The 16,639-nt window shown below is 41.7% G+C and overlaps 1 protein-coding gene across 2 annotated transcripts in view; it reads right to left on the bottom strand.

Moving 5' to 3' along the window:
- Positions 1-16,210, bottom strand: part of LOC149161374 (D-Tyr-tRNA(Tyr) deacylase family protein) — a 272,307-nt gene extending 256,097 nt beyond the window's left edge. Inside the window, exons 1-2 of one of the 2 annotated variants that reach the window (XM_089436976.1) lie at positions 15,936-16,210; positions 15,716-15,807 (exon numbers count right to left, since the gene is read on the bottom strand). In XM_089436976.1, the coding sequence (XP_089293102.1) occupies positions 15,716-15,807; positions 15,936-15,977 (134 nt within the window). In that variant the 5' untranslated portion in view covers positions 15,978-16,210. The remainder of the gene's footprint in view (positions 1-15,715; positions 15,808-15,935) is intronic. The other variant, XM_089436975.1, reaches the window with a different exon arrangement.
- Between the last annotated feature and the right edge of the window lie 429 nt (positions 16,211-16,639).

The raw sequence follows: 16,639 nt of genomic DNA, 5'->3' as shown, positions 1-16,639 counted from the left end.
TCTGACGTGTTGTCCACCAACTATTGCGTTGTTGCTACAACTGTAGTGTTGCCTTTGACACTGCCACTACCAATGCTACATCTGTACTGCAACTCCCTCTCAAATGTTGCCTTTGTTATGCTGCTAGCACTGCCACTGCTAACACTGCATCTGTACTGCAACTCAGTTGTTGAGAGAAGCAAGTGAAAAACATCCAAAATTACTGAACTAATTTTGTTCAGTATGATACCTTGTGAATGCTAGAACTTACTGCTACTAGTCTCTGCGTTGACCTTCTGAAGCTACTGCGTTGTTGTTGACCTCTTCTCTGTGCCATTTGCACTGCTACCAACTCTGCTCTGCGTTGCTCAAACTCTGGCGCTCGTGGCCACTGAAACTGTCTCCCCGACACTCCTCAGCACCATCTGACACTAGTCCATTCTGCTACTGCAAAACTGGGCTTCCGTAGCAAGGTATTGATCCAATAGGTGGAATCCTCAAGGATCCTGCCCATCTGTAGCTCTATCGAACTACAGGTCCAAATCAGCCAACCTCCCCTGGAGGTATCTTGGTTGTCATGGTGAACTCCACCTCTTATTCGATTTTTGTTGCTGCAACCTTAGGAGCATGCTTCTCATCCTTGTCCTTTTTCTTCAAAGGACACTGGGCTGCATTATTCTCCTCCTCCTTGGGCTTCGACCCACTGCTACTGCTGCTTCCGTCAAGTTTGACCTTAACCAGATCTCTTCTCAGCTCTTCTTGTTTTAGAGCTGCGCACATCTCATCCCAATTAGGCAATACTGCTCTGCCCATGATACTCTGGACAAAGACTTGCCACTCATTCGAGATAGAATTTAGGGCCAATGTAACTAACTTTGAATCCTGAGGTGTATGCCCTGCAACTGACAACTCATCATGGGTCTCCTTCAGCTTCGTGAGGAATGGATCAACACGTTCTCCCTTCTGCATCTAAGCAGATCTCAACTTCTGCTCTAAGTACATCTTCCGTTGCTCGGGAGATCCCTGATACAATGTGGCTAAAGCATCCCACATCTCCTTAGCAGTTGCTCTGCTAACAACGTGACACACCACATGATCCTTGACTCCATCCAGGATCATCCTATTGGCCTTTGCGATCTCAACCTTGTACTTCTTTAGTGGATCTGCATCCGCAGGTTCAGCCACCACACTATCGACGTACGTCTTGAGGGCATGCTCATCTAGAAGGAAAGACATTCTAGCCTTCCAGATGACGTAGTTGGATGCTCCATCCAACCTGTCCTGATCCCTCAAGCCACTGGTTGCCATATCCTCCGAAAACTGTCAAACAACTCCCTCTTTCTCCCTACTGCATAGCTTCTAGGCTGGCTTATGTACTCCCTGATAGAGCTAGTAAGTCTATTGCTCCTCTGCTACCCAGCAAATGAGAAATATTGATTTCCTCGGCAAGAAACCATTAAGGAAGTATTCCCTCACTATGCGATTTGCTTCCTTCTTCCGACGGCTTTTCTGCCCAGCACTCAGCTTGCAAAAAACTGCGTCCCTCTAGCTCTGTGCTGAGGCTCTGCGTGGCTCCCTCTACCTTGGAAAATTCTCGATCCGGCAATCTTACCTCTCTGTCAACTCACTCAAAGAGAGACAACCTCGAAAATATAGCCCTCCTGGCTAGAACTACACAATCCCTCAGGGGATTCGAACTGTTGCTTGCTGCAGCAAGTTGGCCCTTGCTTCAGTGCTAGATCTGCTCTTCCTGTTTCACATCAAAACCTCTAATACCATGTGCAAAATCCACAATAGGAACCCCTATTGCAGCAATTGATGATATTACTCCTATTTGTTAAATTCCTTTAAACAAATTACTTGCAGTTTCCTATGGCAAATATCATAATATATACATTGCAACCTTCACTTAATTAAATATTATGCAGAAACAAGAGACTAAGCAAGAAAGAAAATACAATACAATAGACACCGTTATTTTTGGACAAATGTCCCCAGAAAAACCCAATGCAGGAAAATCGGTGCAGCAGATCTAAGGGTTTTATTATTATGCAGGACAAAATCTGAGTACAATTCTTGGATGCTCAACAAGCAATCCGATACAAAGAGAAACTGAACAAAATGAATGGTGAAATGCTCTCACCCTGTCACTGGGAAAATCTTAGTCTGATCATGTTGAACTAGAGCCTCTGCGCAGAACTGCGTCACCCCTACTGGGTATAACGCTACTCCTTTCTCTGGACCCTCTGTTGGCTAGAAAATCCGAGTTTATGCCTCCTGGTCTCACACCCCAGCTCTCGGCTACTGAAACTCGATCTCCTCAGCAGGAATTCGATCTCCCTCTAAGGCATGTGTTGCCACTACGCCATCTCTATGTGGGCCAGCGTCTACCTCTTTCTGGACGTTGTTCTACCCTCTCTTTGCCTCGTACTCTCCGCCCAGAAAAACTTTCTCCTTACGAATACTCACTGCCCCTCTTTGCAAGAAATCTTCTCGATCAAAATTTCCTCTTGAGAACTTCTCACTTCAGAAATTTGATCTCTTGATCTCTCGGTGTATTTTCCAAATGACCCTCAAGCCCCTTCTTATATCTTTCTGTTAGACAACCATCGGCCTAAATTAACTCCTAGTCAAAGGCTCAGATCATTTTGACTTGATCTCCGTCTTTTTCTAGAAGATTCACCCACAATTAGATTAATACCCATTAATATTTTTATTTTCCTAAGTTTAGACTTAAGAACCCCATTAAAAATATTAATTATTTTAATATAATCATCTCTCGGTGGAATTTCCAAAAACGATTTTTGGGTTCTTTGGAATGCATGTGCCCAAGCTTCCCTGTAAAATTTGAGGCTTAGAGCACATCCTATGCTACCCCAAATCAACAGTATGCAGGTTGAAGAAAGCCCTCTATGGATTGAAGCAAGCCCCCAGGGCTTAGTATGAAAGGATTGATAGTTATCTTATGAAGATGGGTTTTAAAGGAGTGAAGTTGACCCGAACCTATACTTCAAGGTTGAAAAGGATAGGCTTCCCATTCTGGTTCTTTATGTGGATGATTTTTTTCTGACAGGTGCAGACCCTCTCATTTATCAATGCAAGAGGGAGTTGGCTTTTGAATTCGAGATGAAGGACCTAGGTTTGATGCACCACTTCCTAGGCTTGGAAGTCTGGCAAATACATTGTGAAGCTACTCAAGAGATGTGGAATGGTGGAATGCAAGTCTATGTCTACTCTAATGGAACTCAACTTAAAGAAGCTATGTGGAAGTGTTGTTGGGCCTGAATTGGCAAATCCTTTCGAGTATCGACAACTTGCAGGGGCCCTAATGTTCTTAGTAAACTCTCGTTCAGACATATGCTTCATTGTGAATACATTGAGTCAATTTATGGTCGAGCCTCATCACATACATTGGATTGCTGCTAAGAATCTCTTGAGATATCTCCATGGCACAATCAATTATGGTTTGAGATACACTGTCGGGAATTTGAGGCTACATGGATATACTAATGTTGATTGGGTTGGCAGTGTGGTGGATCGTAAGAGCATGTCTGGGTGTTGCTTCTCTTTGGGGTCTACTTCAATATCTTGGATGAGCAGGAAGCAGAAATTGGTTGCTTTAAGCACCGCCGAGGCCGAATACATTGTTGCTAGTATGGCCTGTTGTGAAGCTGTTTGGTTGAGAAAGCTCTTCAGTGAGCTATTTGAGCACGTGTTGGATACCACCATGATCTTCTACGACAACCAAAGTGGGATTCGCCTTTCAGAGAATCTCGTGTTCCACGACCACTCCAAGCACATTGATATCAGGTACCACTTTATCTGGGATATGGTACAACGAGGAGCAATAAGGCTCCAACACATAAGGATGGATGAGCAAGTCGCAGATATCCGGACGAAGCCCTTGGGGAAGGTCAAATTCTTAGCCTTTCGAGAAAGGCGAATCTCGTGTTCCACGACCACTCCAAGCACATTGATATCAGGTACCACTTTATATGGGATATGGTACAACGAGGAGCAATAAGGCTCCAACACATAAGGATGGATGAGCAAGTCGCAGATATCCGGACGAAGCCCTTGGGGAAGGTCAAATTCTTAGCCTTTCGAGAGAGACTTGGAGTCGTGGAAAGACCCTCCTATGAGGGTCCTGCATGAGTTGAACACTATGTTAGAAAATTATATATTACGGAGCAATGGAACACATAAAATATTGCAGAAATATAAACACAGAAAACACATAAAACAAGAGAGACACAGATATATGTGGTTCACCCAGTTTGGGCTACGTCCACGGAGAAACAGCCGATCCTTCTTTTATTATATTATCCAGCAAACTGAAGAGATACAACCTACAGCAGATCCGCTGTAACACCCTCTTTGCTCTCAATCTCCTCTCTCTTCCTCACTCATAATACAGCTATACATAGACACAATACAATTCCCTCATATATAGTGAGGGGTTGCCTTCTAGGGCAAAAAACCCTAAATTAAACATAACTTCTACCATCAGATCATCTGCCTAATGAATGGCCCAGATTGACTAGAAATTACTAGACTTTTACAAGGCAATTTTACATCTATTTTTAGCTTCAGGTGTGCTACCCCCGAACCCCTGCCGGGGGACCCCTGGCCCCCAGACCCCCCAGTCGAAGGGGATTAGCCCCCCCGGACCCCTGCAGGGAGGACAAGTCCCCCCCACGTGGAGAGGTGTACAGTCTTCCTGGGGTATACATCCAACTGAAACCTTTGAATACTGAAGATAATCAGGCTCCACACCCAACACACTAAGCTCTGGGAGCTCCTGGGAGCTTGGGGTACTTCTTGGAGCTATGAGCGACCATAGGGTGAGTGGTTCACCTTCCACTAATGGTGCGCTATGTACAGGGTGAGTGGTCCATCTTCCCCTATGATACCCGATGATGGTTGACATGTGTGTAGGGTGAATGGTTCACCTTCCCCTACGATTGACATATGCATAGGATGAGTGGTTCACCTTCTCCTATGGCATATGAGCAAGATGAGTGGTTCACCTTCTCCTGTCGATGCCCCAGCATACATCTTACCCATGGAGTCCGGGACTAATGGGAAGTACCTCTCATCTAGCCAATGAGTTGGCAAAAGTGGTTAGGGACCACAGCACTACCGATGGATGCTTCGTGTACTACCATACTCCCTATGACTAGGATACATGGTGTTCAACAACTTGATTTGGGATCATTTGAGGTTCTACCTCTGGACTGACTTTTGTCAGTGGAGAGTGGTAAGGTCTTGTGACTCACTCTCATTCAATTCTTCTTCATTATTACTTCATGGTTCAGCGGAGCAGAGATGACAAATATGGTACATGACGACAAGATGGCATGATGATGATAGATGGATTGGCAAGCGGAATTCTCCCTACTTGAGAGAGAGTGTTAAAATTGGCAACTAGGACCAAATTCCACCTTGGGACAGCTCATTTGATGGAGATGATGATTGCATTGGATTCCTCTTTTTGAGAGGTCCAAGATTGATATAAAGATCATCTCATCCGGACAAGCCGAAGTGTGATTTTGAATTTATGACCACACGTGCAAATTGTTCAGGTTGACCTCAGCTAAATGTAGGCTCAAGAAGCCCAATGGATGTGCCTCTTCACCCTCAACGAAGTGTATAAATAGAAGAGACCTCTCACCTCATTTGGGCATCAATCACTCACACACTCTTCTCTCTCTCTTCATCAGATTGGTTCGTACAGCTTGGGCAGCCTCTCTCTCTCTCTCTCACACGTGTGGCAAGGAAGACGATTTTCTAGGCAGAAAATTACACGTCGAAATTTTAGACTTCAGGACTAGCATTGACAAAGGTTTGTCTTGACTGAATTTGACTACGATTTTGAGGGCAGAATTTTGATTTCTCTAGGCCGCATTGACTGGCACAAAAATCAAGGATTTTGGAGTTGTTTGACTTGTGTTGACTGCAGGCTTGTTTGACTATAGAGCTGACCGCAAGTTGACCGAGTTTGACTAGAGTTTTTGTGACTGTTTTGGGTTGACTTTGACCACTGCTAGAGGCTGAATTTGACTGCCTTTGACCGAGCTTCAAAGGAGGTGTTTTACTGTTGTTTTGACTAAAGTTGACTTTCTGGTTAGGGCTGAAGTTTGACTGTAGTTGACTACAGAATTTGACAAGGCTGATTTGACTTTGTATTGAACTAGTCTATTTGACTTTTGTACTCTCTCTTTATGTTGAACTATTGAATAATAAGAAGAAGATTTTATCAAAGGGTTTTCCCCACATTGGGGTTTTTCCTTGGCATCCGCCAAATTCAGCATTCTCTTGTCTTGGCTTGTCTTCTGCATTTTGTTTTATGTTCTATCTGCATTTACTATCAATGTGATTAATGGTTAATGTGGTTGCTATTGGAAATAATTGGAAATTGTTATTGGGCTGCTAAAGGAACATTGAAGTAAATTGTGCTAAGCATAGAACATACCATTGTTATCAAAAATTAACATGGTGCTTGTGTTGATGCAAGAGTTGAAGACCTAGAGTTAAAGAACTCCAACCCCAGGATGGCCATGTCTTGAGTCTTTGTACTTGTGTTGATGAAAGGGAGGAAGGTGCAGGGATTTAAGGCAAAACCTAAAAGGAGACTTGAAGTGCTAGGGCTGAAGTCCTTGTGTTAGAAAAAATTAAGGTTTGTGGCAAAGAAACCCTACAGGAGACTTGGATTGCTTTTCTTGGAGAGCTTGGTAAGGCAAGCTTGGAGAAAGATCAAGGGTGAACTTGGTGGTGTTTATGCTAGCTTGTTGGTGTTCCTTTGGAGTGGCTAGGGTAGCCTTGTGTGATACCTTGTTAACCATATTTTCTAATTAGGTTTGTTGTTGGTGGTGGATGCCCTGGCTAGTTTTTGGATGCATTGGAGAGTTCTAGCTCGTGATAAGCTTCAAGGATATCTTGTACCAGCTTGCGATTAGTTGTTGATATGTACTTGTAACTTCATTCTTATGTATATATGAAATGTGCTTTGCTGTCCAAACTTTGTGTACTTTCAGCTTTGATTTTCAGCTTACGTTCTCATGGTGATTGAGTGGTTTCTAGTGCTAGCTATGTATGTTGATTTAACATAACAGGAGATTCGGAGAATTTGTCGAGTGACTTGACAAGTAAATAGAAGTTATGAAGGCAGATTTGTGGATGTAACAAATCTGTTTATCAGTTGTTCTTTGATCAGTTATATGTCGAGGATTGTTAGGATATTCCGACACATAGGATATAGTTAAGTTCAACTTGGTCTAGTATAGAGTTAGGTTAGAGTTAGGTAAAGTGTGTTTCTTTACCGTTGTACATTTTGTAACTTACAATCCGACGGTCACGATATGTAGTGATCTGACGGTTCACTCTCACCTCGGTATTACCGACACTTGATCCGTGGCTTGACACCCGATTGGTCCATGAGTTCTATTTAAAGCGCATGGAGGGTCATTGTTCGGGTAATCCGTGCATGAGAGAAGCTTATGTAAATTTTCATTCTTTGATTAATAAATTGTCTGTACCCACGTTGGGACAGGCCGTGGACTGTTTCCCTCCTTGCACTCTGAGGGTTTTAACCACGTCAAAAATACTGGTGTATTGATTCGAGATCTGGTTGTGAGCGGTGTCCTCTTGGTATTCTTTCTGAGGAACTTACCCTGTAAATTTCTACATGGTATCGGAGCTATTTGAGGGCCGCGTCCGTTGGTGATCCAAATCTGAAGCCGGTAGAACTGCATGCGGCTGTCGTTTCCTAGATCTGCTGTTTCTGACTGCTTTCGGGCCGAGAGGACTGCTCTGTTGCGTTCGGAGCATCTGTTTCAGTGAGGAACCCCTTTCGTTTCACGCGAAAAGGTTTCCGGTAGCCCTAGCTGCGTCATTTTTCAGATCGGGAGGTATACAGTGTTTTTTTTGCAGTTTACTGTCATTTTCTCTCTGCTTATTTCGGTTTCGGTTTATTTAGCCTTTTTTTCCGGATCTATACCTTTCATTTCTGCGTATGCTCTTTGCCCTGCGACTCTGTGCGATCTGGGCAAATCAGAAACAGAAAGAAAGGATTTTTCTCATGCGTATGCTCTTTTCCCTGCACCTTAGTGTGATCTCGGAAAATCAGAAACATTGAGAAAAATATTTAGTTTTTCGGCTAAAAGCTAACTTTGAGATTTTTTTTAAATTTCTAGTTCTTTGGCTAAAGCTAACTTAGATCCGTAAGGTTCGTTTTTCTTTGGATATTCGTGTTGGGTTTTGTGTTTTGTGTTTTGTAGGGGAAAAGAGTCTTCCCAAGACAAGCACGCAAATCGAGGCGCCCCCCCCCCCCCCCCCCCCCCCTCTCTCTCTCTCTCTCTCTCTCTCTCTCTCTCAAATATTTTGTATAGATCAATTGGTTCAAAGACCTTTTAAGAGAGTAGAGGTCTTGGGTTCAAGTCTCCATTTTGTGGGGGCGGATTTTTTTCATTCCCGCACATTCGCGCACTTTGCCGGCAACGTCAACAATTTTTTTTTAAAAAGCCATAACTTCTTCATCCGGAAGCCTTTTTCAGAGCCGTTTTTTTTAAAACCGCCTATTTTTTCGAGATCTATCCATTGGACCACTTACTTTCAGCATCTTCAGCTTCAGTTGTTTTTCAAAAAATGGAAAGTCCATGCCAAGTCATTCTTGACAGCACTAACTACTTCCAATGGGTAGCCTACATGGGAGATTTACTTAGAAGTAAAGGTCTCTTCAGAATAGCCACAGACCAAGAGAAGAAACCCAAAGATGAAGACAAGGCCGAAAAATGGGAAAATCGACAAGATCAAGCACGTGGTTTGATAGGAATGTCTGTTTCTCCTGATCTTAGATTCCACATTGCAGAAATTGAAACTCCTCATGAAGCATTAGAAAAACTTGCTAAAGTTTTTGGGATTAAAAATGAAATTAGAGCCCATCAACTTGAGAATGAGTTGCTTACTTTGGATCCTAATAATTTTTCTTGCATTGAAGATTTCTTGTCCAAATTCAAGACCCTTAGATATCTCTTGGAAGGTGTTAAAGTTAAGAAAGAAGATGGTAACCTTATTTATTCCATCCTTACTAAGTTGGGACCAGCCTACTCTGTATTTGTTTCCACTTTCCATTCTACCAGGGAAGCTTTCATTTGTCAAGGCAAAGACTACAAGCCCCCTTCCTTTGACTCCTTTTGTGATTCCTTAATAAGAGAACAAGAAAAACTCTTACACCTTGGTCTTCTTAATCTTGGAAACTCTTCCTCGAAAGCGTTAGCCGCCCAGCAGCAACCAAATTCAAAGAATCCTAAGAAGTCTTATCCTCAAAGGAATGGTCCTAAACCAACTCAGCCTCAAGATGAAAGATCATTTCAGCAATATGACAAGACCAATAAAAACAAATGGAAGAAGACTGACAGACATTGTAACTTTTGTAATCGAGATGGCCACTTAGAATCTAAATGCTTTAAGAAGATGGAAGCCTTGGAAGCCGCAATGAAGAAACATAACATCCATCTGGAGCCTACTTCAACTTCAACTTCCGGAACGGCATTTTCTGCATGTCATCGTCAATCATCTCAGTCTGGTTATGCATTAAATGTATCTTCTTCTTCTTCTCATTCTCATGAGTGGCTCATTGATTCTGGAGCCTCTTGTCACATGGCCAAAAACCAAGCCATGTTTTCTTCTTTAAATGATTGTAACACCAAAAATATATATGTTGGTGATGATAGATCTCTTAATGTTGTAGGGACTGGAACTGTTCATCTAGACAATGGTCAGTTCAATGATGTATTATGTGTTCCAAACTTATCCTGCAACCTTCTATCTGTCTATCAGATAACTCATTCAGGTGAAGGTAAAATTGTTGAATTTTCACCTCATGATGTTGTAATCAAGGATCTAAAAGATCCTAAACAGATTCTAGCTACTGGTCTTGCTGATGATTCCAAAAGGTTGTATAAGTTTCACAACTTTGGGTCATCCCATCTTCCCTCAGTATTTGTTGCTCATAATGATGAAGTGAGCAAACTTTGGCATGAGCGGTATGGTCACTTAAACTATCGCTCCCTTCAGCATCTATGTAAAAAAAACATGGTGACAGGTCTTCCTATGGTATCTTGCAAAGATGGTGTTTGTTCCGGATGTGTACTCGGAAAACATCATCGGGACAGTTTTGACAAACGTGCCTCTTGGCACGCCTCAGCCCCTTTACAGCTTGTGCACAGTGATTTATGTGGTCCTCTTCCTGTTGCTTCATTCTCTGGCTGCAAGTACTTCTTAACTTTCATTGATGATTTCTCCAGACGCACTTGGGTATACTTCTTAAAACTCAAGAGCGAAGTATTTACCACCTTTTTGGCCTTCAAAGCATTCGTTGAAAAACAATCTGGACATCAAATTCTTAAGCTAAGAACTGATAATGGTGGAGAATATGTTAAAAATGCATTCATCAACTTTTGCACCGAAAATGGAATTCAAATGCAACATACTGTTCCATACACTCCACAACAAAATGGTGTAGCTGAAAGGAAAAATCGCACCTTAAAGGAAATGGCTAATTGTATGCTGCAATCTAAAGGACTCAGTCTTAGTTTTTGGGCCGAAGCAATTAATTGTGCAAATTATATAATCAATCGCACTCCTACTAAGGTTCTAGAGAATATCACTCCAGAAGAAGCCTGGAGTTCCATTAAACCAGATGTAAGTCACTTTCGTGTGTTTGGAAGTGAAGCATGGGCCCATATTCCAGATGAAAAGCATAAAGCCTTAGAACCTAAGAGTGAGAAATGTACTTTTGTTGGATATTCTGAAGATGTAAAAGGCTATAGACTTATTCCATTTAAGTCCAAAAATGTTATCATTAGAAGAGATGTAAAATTTGATGAAAATAAATCGGCCTGCGAGCCTAGTCCGGCGGATGTGCCACCTCTTCCTATCTCTTCTATCTTTGAAAACATTTCTTCTTCTGATGATGAAAGCGAGGATGATAATCCTTCCCCACCTTCTCAGGATCCTCAACTTCCAAGATGGGTCCGTGCTACTCGGGATGCAGCAGGTGATCTTGCCGGTGATCCTACAGATCAGCGACGTACACGTTCTCAGTTTGAAAGAGCCTCTTCTTTACTGGCTCAAGCTCCAGTAAATCATGATCCTGACACTTTTGCAGAAGCTTCAGGCCATCCACATTGGGAAACAGCTATGAATGAAGAATATCATTCATTGATGACAAATGATACATGGGATCTTGTTCCTCTACCAAAGGGACGCAAACTTGTTAGATGCAAATGGGTTTACAGAACCAAGTATGGACCAGATGGGAAAGTTGATAAACATAAAGCTCGTCTAGTTGCTAAGGGCTTTTCACAGGTTGAAGGCATTGACTACACTGAAACCTTCTCTCCAGTTGCCAAAATGAACTCTATCCGCCTTGTTCTTTCCCTTGCTGCCTCTTTAAAATGGGAAGTCCATCAAATGGATGTTAAATCTGCCTTCTTGCATGGTGACTTGCAGGAAGAAATCTATATGGAACAACCCATTGGCTTCATACAAACAGACTCCAGCCTCGTTTGTCGACTTAAGAAATCCCTTTATGGCCTCAAGCAAGCTCCTCGAGCTTGGTATGCCAAAATGGATAGCTTTCTTTTAGAATCTGGCTTTTCTAGGTGTCATTCTGACAATACTGTCTACACCAAGAAAGTGGGCAACTCTCTCATCATCCTTGTTCTTTATGTTGATGATCTTATTCTTACTGGTAGTGATCCCAACCTTATAAACCATGTGAAGTCCAGCCTTAAAAAGAAATTTGAAATGACAGACTTAGGACACTTACACTATTTTCTCGGTCTTCAAGTCTTGCAATCCCAAGAGGGTATTTTCCTTTCCCAGTCCAAGTATGCTTGTGATATTCTTCGTCATTTTCACATGGAAGACTGTAAGCCAGCCACTTCTCCCTTTCAGTCTGGAGTCAAACTTTCAGTCTCTTGTACTTCTCCTGAAGTTGATGCTACCTTATACCGTCAACTTGTCGGAAAACTCTTGTATTTAACCCATACTCGTCCTGATCTTTCCTTTGCTGTTGGCCTTGTTGCTCGTTTTATGCAAAACCCCCGTGAAAGTCATTGGAAAGCAGCTAAAAGAATACTTCGTTATGTTCGAGGTACAGTACAGTTTGGGATTCATTACAGTGCCAAAGCAGCTCCTCTGTTAGTTGGTTTCACTGATTCTGATTGGGCTGGTGACCTTGATGATCGGAAGTCTACTGCCGGTTATGTCTTCACTCTTGGTTCAGGACCTATTACATGGGCTTGTAAGAAACAGGCTGCCATTTCTCTTTCATCAGCAGAAGCAGAGTATCGTGGTGCCGTGGAAGCTAGTAAGGAAGCCTTGTGGCTTCGTCAGATCCTATCAGAGTTTGGCTTTGAGCAGCAGCATCCAACCACACTTTGGTGTGATAATCAAAGTGCCATTCAGCTATGCAAAGATCCAGTCCAGCATCAGCGCAGCAAACACATTGAACTACACATGCACTTCATCAGAAAGCTCATTCATGACCATGTTCTTGAAGTGCAATATTGTCCAACAGATGATCAGGTTGCAGACATCTTCACAAAGGCTCTCACAGAGGCGAAGTTCACTAAACTTCGATATATGCTTGGAGTTCAGGAAGTTGTCACTAAGGGGGGATAGGCTCTAGTGCCTCCTTCCTTCTCCTATTGTGTCATATTTGTAAATCCTTCAATCCTATCCCAAGTTGTTCTTAAGGGGGGATGTTAGGATATTCCGACACATAGGATATAGTTAAGTTCAACTTGGTCTAGTATAGAGTTAGGTTAGAGTTAGGTAAAGTGTGTTTCTTTACCGTTGTACATTTTGTAACTTACAATCCGACGGTCACGATATGTAGTGATCCGACGGTTCACTCTCACCTCGGTATTACCGACACTTGATCCGTGGCTTGACACCCGATTGGTCCATGAGTTCTATTTAAAGCGCATGGAGGGTCATTGTTCGGGTAATCCGTGCATGAGAGAAGCTTATGTAAATTTTCATTCTTTGATTAATAAATTGTCTGTACCCACGTTGGGACAGGCCGTGGACTGTTTCCCTCCTTGCACTCTGAGGGTTTTAACCACGTCAAAAATACTGGTGTATTGATTTGAGATCTGGTTGTGAGCGGTGTCCTCTTGGTATTCTTTCTGAGGAACTTACCCTGTAAATTCCTACAAGGATTGTGCCCTTGGGGCTGAAAACATGGTCCCATCGAAATGCATTGTTTCAGCGTTTAATTTCTCAGGCTGCCTTATTCATTTGGTTGGATAGAAATGAAATCTATGCTGTTGTGATTTCTATTTCAGATTCAGCCATAAGACTGAAAAGCTCACAAGAAATAGATATGGGAAACCTCAAGTAAATGAAGTGAAATTTTTGAATTTGTCTTAAGCACAGATTCCCGAAATTTCCACAGTTTAAGCTAAATTAGAATGCTCATGGGCCAATTTGGAAAGAATGGAATTGCTCATATGAAAAACCTTTTATGGAATATAGGACCAAGGAGCTGTGTTCTAAGATTCGACCAATGTCTTGAATATTTTGAATAATGAAATAAGGTGGATCAAGAGGTGCCAAGGTATTTATAGGTCTCGTTCTTCTGTTCAGACCAGACTACAAGGCGGTTGACTCTCATAACAGTTTACCAATTAAGGATAGAGTGCATCGAACTGGCATTACAAATAGATGATGTGCAGCTTGTCACAAACCTAAAAGACTTAATTGTAGCATGTGAAATTGCAAGGTTTCTAGAGCATTGTGGGTTTGGATTGCCACTTACTGTCACTGCTCTTCACTGGAAAGGGGCCCTTTTGGGGGACAAATGGATAATCTAACAAGTGGAGTAGAGTGTGAGGAACATGAGCAAACGGACAGGCGTCTCATTCCGAAAATGACAATAACAAGAGAACTTTCATGAGCTGACTACTCTGTTCCACTTGGAAGAAGTTTTATCTTTTAGATCAAACATGACTATACAAAACTCAGCCAAGAATGACACTTTTAGGAAAGAAATAATTCCTCTTGAGCCAAAGTGGATGTATTAGCTCTCCTTGCTTGTGCAGGATGCAGAAAACCCGTGTAATTGCTCCCTGATTCCATGATATGTCATTCTTGACGTACATCTATATTGATTCAGAATATATGATGCAATTTTCAAAATGGGGCAGGGCCTCTGCTTCCTACAAATTTTAAAATTATAATGAAGAAAGAAACAGAGAGAACTAAGCTTCCAAGTGCAACATCTTTCATTCTCCAATTTATACTCCTTTATGAGGCTTGATTCGGCTATTGCTGCACAATTTTAGCTCCCATATATTACATGCATGATAAATTGGTTACCAAATGAGAAATGGGTATATTTGTACTCTTTTGGATACCTTCCTATCCACTGCATTTTTTTAGTTAGATTGTTGAGGCTCGAACAGTATGGAGTTGTACCAACACACCCCCTGAACCCCTAATAGGAGCCACCAATCCTGTCATGGTGTTCAAGAGAGGGGCTCCTTCCTTGTCTCATCCTAAACTTCACTACTATGGTTGATTTTACCCAAATATTTTAACTAAGATATACTGATTCACCCCACCACCTCTCAGTATTATTTCCAACACTTCCTTTGTGGGCAATTTCTTCCACGTGTACATCTGAGGCGATGAAGCAAATTATGCAATTTCATGGTCTCTAAAATTTGATCTCCAAAAGCACACTTACGTAATTGATTCATTGTGCTCGCAATTCGTAACTTCTCTTCTCAACGTTGATTTAGGACAGTAGCCTCAGAAAAGTGAACTCGAGAATGTCCTCATCCAGATTTATATTGAAAATCGATAAATATGTTTATTTTGTTCAAATTCAGCATTTTCTTGTTGATTGCTTTATGCGCAAATTAACGGTCAATTCTCTGAACAGCCAAACCGGCAGGTAGGTACAAGTATGCCTCACAATAAATATCATCGTATCTTCAACCTTCAGTTTGCAAATATATTGACCAGACTCTTTAGCTGTCATGGGTGGATAGAGAGTCGTAAGTCTGACATATCAAACCACTCCTGGGATTACTGTTAAGCAGACTTGCTTGATGAAGCAAAGTTTTAGTAATGCTAAAGTTGATAACCCTTAACGAAATGTTGCAGTCCCATGAAGTCCACTGATCACAATAGCACTATACATGCAAAGTTGCAAACCATGATTGCCAAAATCACGGATGACTATATCTCTAATGATGCACCCAAATATGATTGGTTATTAATGTTGGTACTCACTGATCATAAGCCCAAACCACTTCTTCAAAAAGGCCCCAATGGCAAAGATCAAAACTACAAAAAGATAAACATACCAACTTAGGAGGTCAGCTTATTGAAATTTTAAAATTATCATGACAAATGGAAAAGCTTACAAGTTCAGCCACAGAAATGAAAGCTTAAAATCCCACCATCCTTTTCTGATTAAATTCATTTCTAAATTTCAATTTCAATTTTTAAGGAGAGGTCCGACGGACCAGAACGTCTCAACGGGCGTTAAAAAGTAAACATGGACAATATATATTACTGAAGCACTCTTTTAAAAAGTCTGATTGTCGCCCATAGAAAAACTTAGCCATCCATTGAAAACATAGACATTAGTGGAAAAATTACAACTCCGTTAAAAGAAAAGAGAAGATAATGTGAAAGTGTCAGCATTACTGACATGTAATCAGCATCTGATTCGGTATCAGTTTCCAGAAGACCCACAAGGACCAATAAGCCTGGTCCTATTTCGGATACAACTCGCCCTTCTACCTGCACTCACTTCCCCCAAAATATGGTTATTGCACTTCACGACAGCCCATTTTAACACTTCGCATCAGCCAACCAGTACCACCTCACACACACACAACTATATAATAATTGAAGAAGAGTTAACTTACCTCTACTCTGCCAGACAATACCCTCTGCACCACAGCCCTCATGCTTGCGGTTCCTCAATTCACCGACTGCTTCCTCTCAGTGAAATCGCCAAATGGATTCAAATGCTCAACGACTATCGAGACAGAATCCTTTTAACAAGCCCTGATTTATCAAAATATGAAAGAGCCAGATTTCTGAACGAATCGGGTCGTGTTATGGGATTCCTTTTTGTCGATATGGGTAAATTTTGCCCAAACAAATGAAAATCCCGTGCCAAGCTAGGAAATAGAACACAAAGAAAGACATAACAAGAAAACAAACTTTATTATGAGGGAATATAATCTAACTTTATTTCGAGGGAATACGAGATTATAGGAAGCATGAAAGTATTCTCAATTTGACAAGAGACTTTCTTAGAGAGAAACTACATTAGAGGTTGGGAGGATATGTGAAGAGAGGTTTTGACCCATAAAAGTCACCATGGCAAGTGTACAAGACAAACACCAGCTTTTGGGCAAAAAGAAACTCTTGAAAGGCTCACACTTCTTTCTCGATGAAGATTTAACCAAAAAACAACAAGAGAAGAGAAGGGATGAAGTGGAGAAAATTAGAACCGCAAGAAATGAAGGGAAAAGAGAATGGTTGTACAATGGTAAAGTCGTAATTGCAGTGTTTGGGCCTTCGGGCAAATCAGGGCAGCAAGCTGGCAGTAAAGAAAAAACAA

The sequence above is a fragment of the Pinus tabuliformis genome, chromosome 5_2, assembly GCF_031772625.1.
Source record: "Pinus tabuliformis cultivar Carrire ecotype Pingquan chromosome 5_2, CPIR1, whole genome shotgun sequence".
NCBI lineage: Eukaryota > Viridiplantae > Streptophyta > Pinopsida > Pinales > Pinaceae > Pinus > Pinus tabuliformis.
The sequence above is the reverse complement of the archived record's forward strand: the minus strand, read 5'-3'. Positions and strand labels throughout refer to the sequence as shown.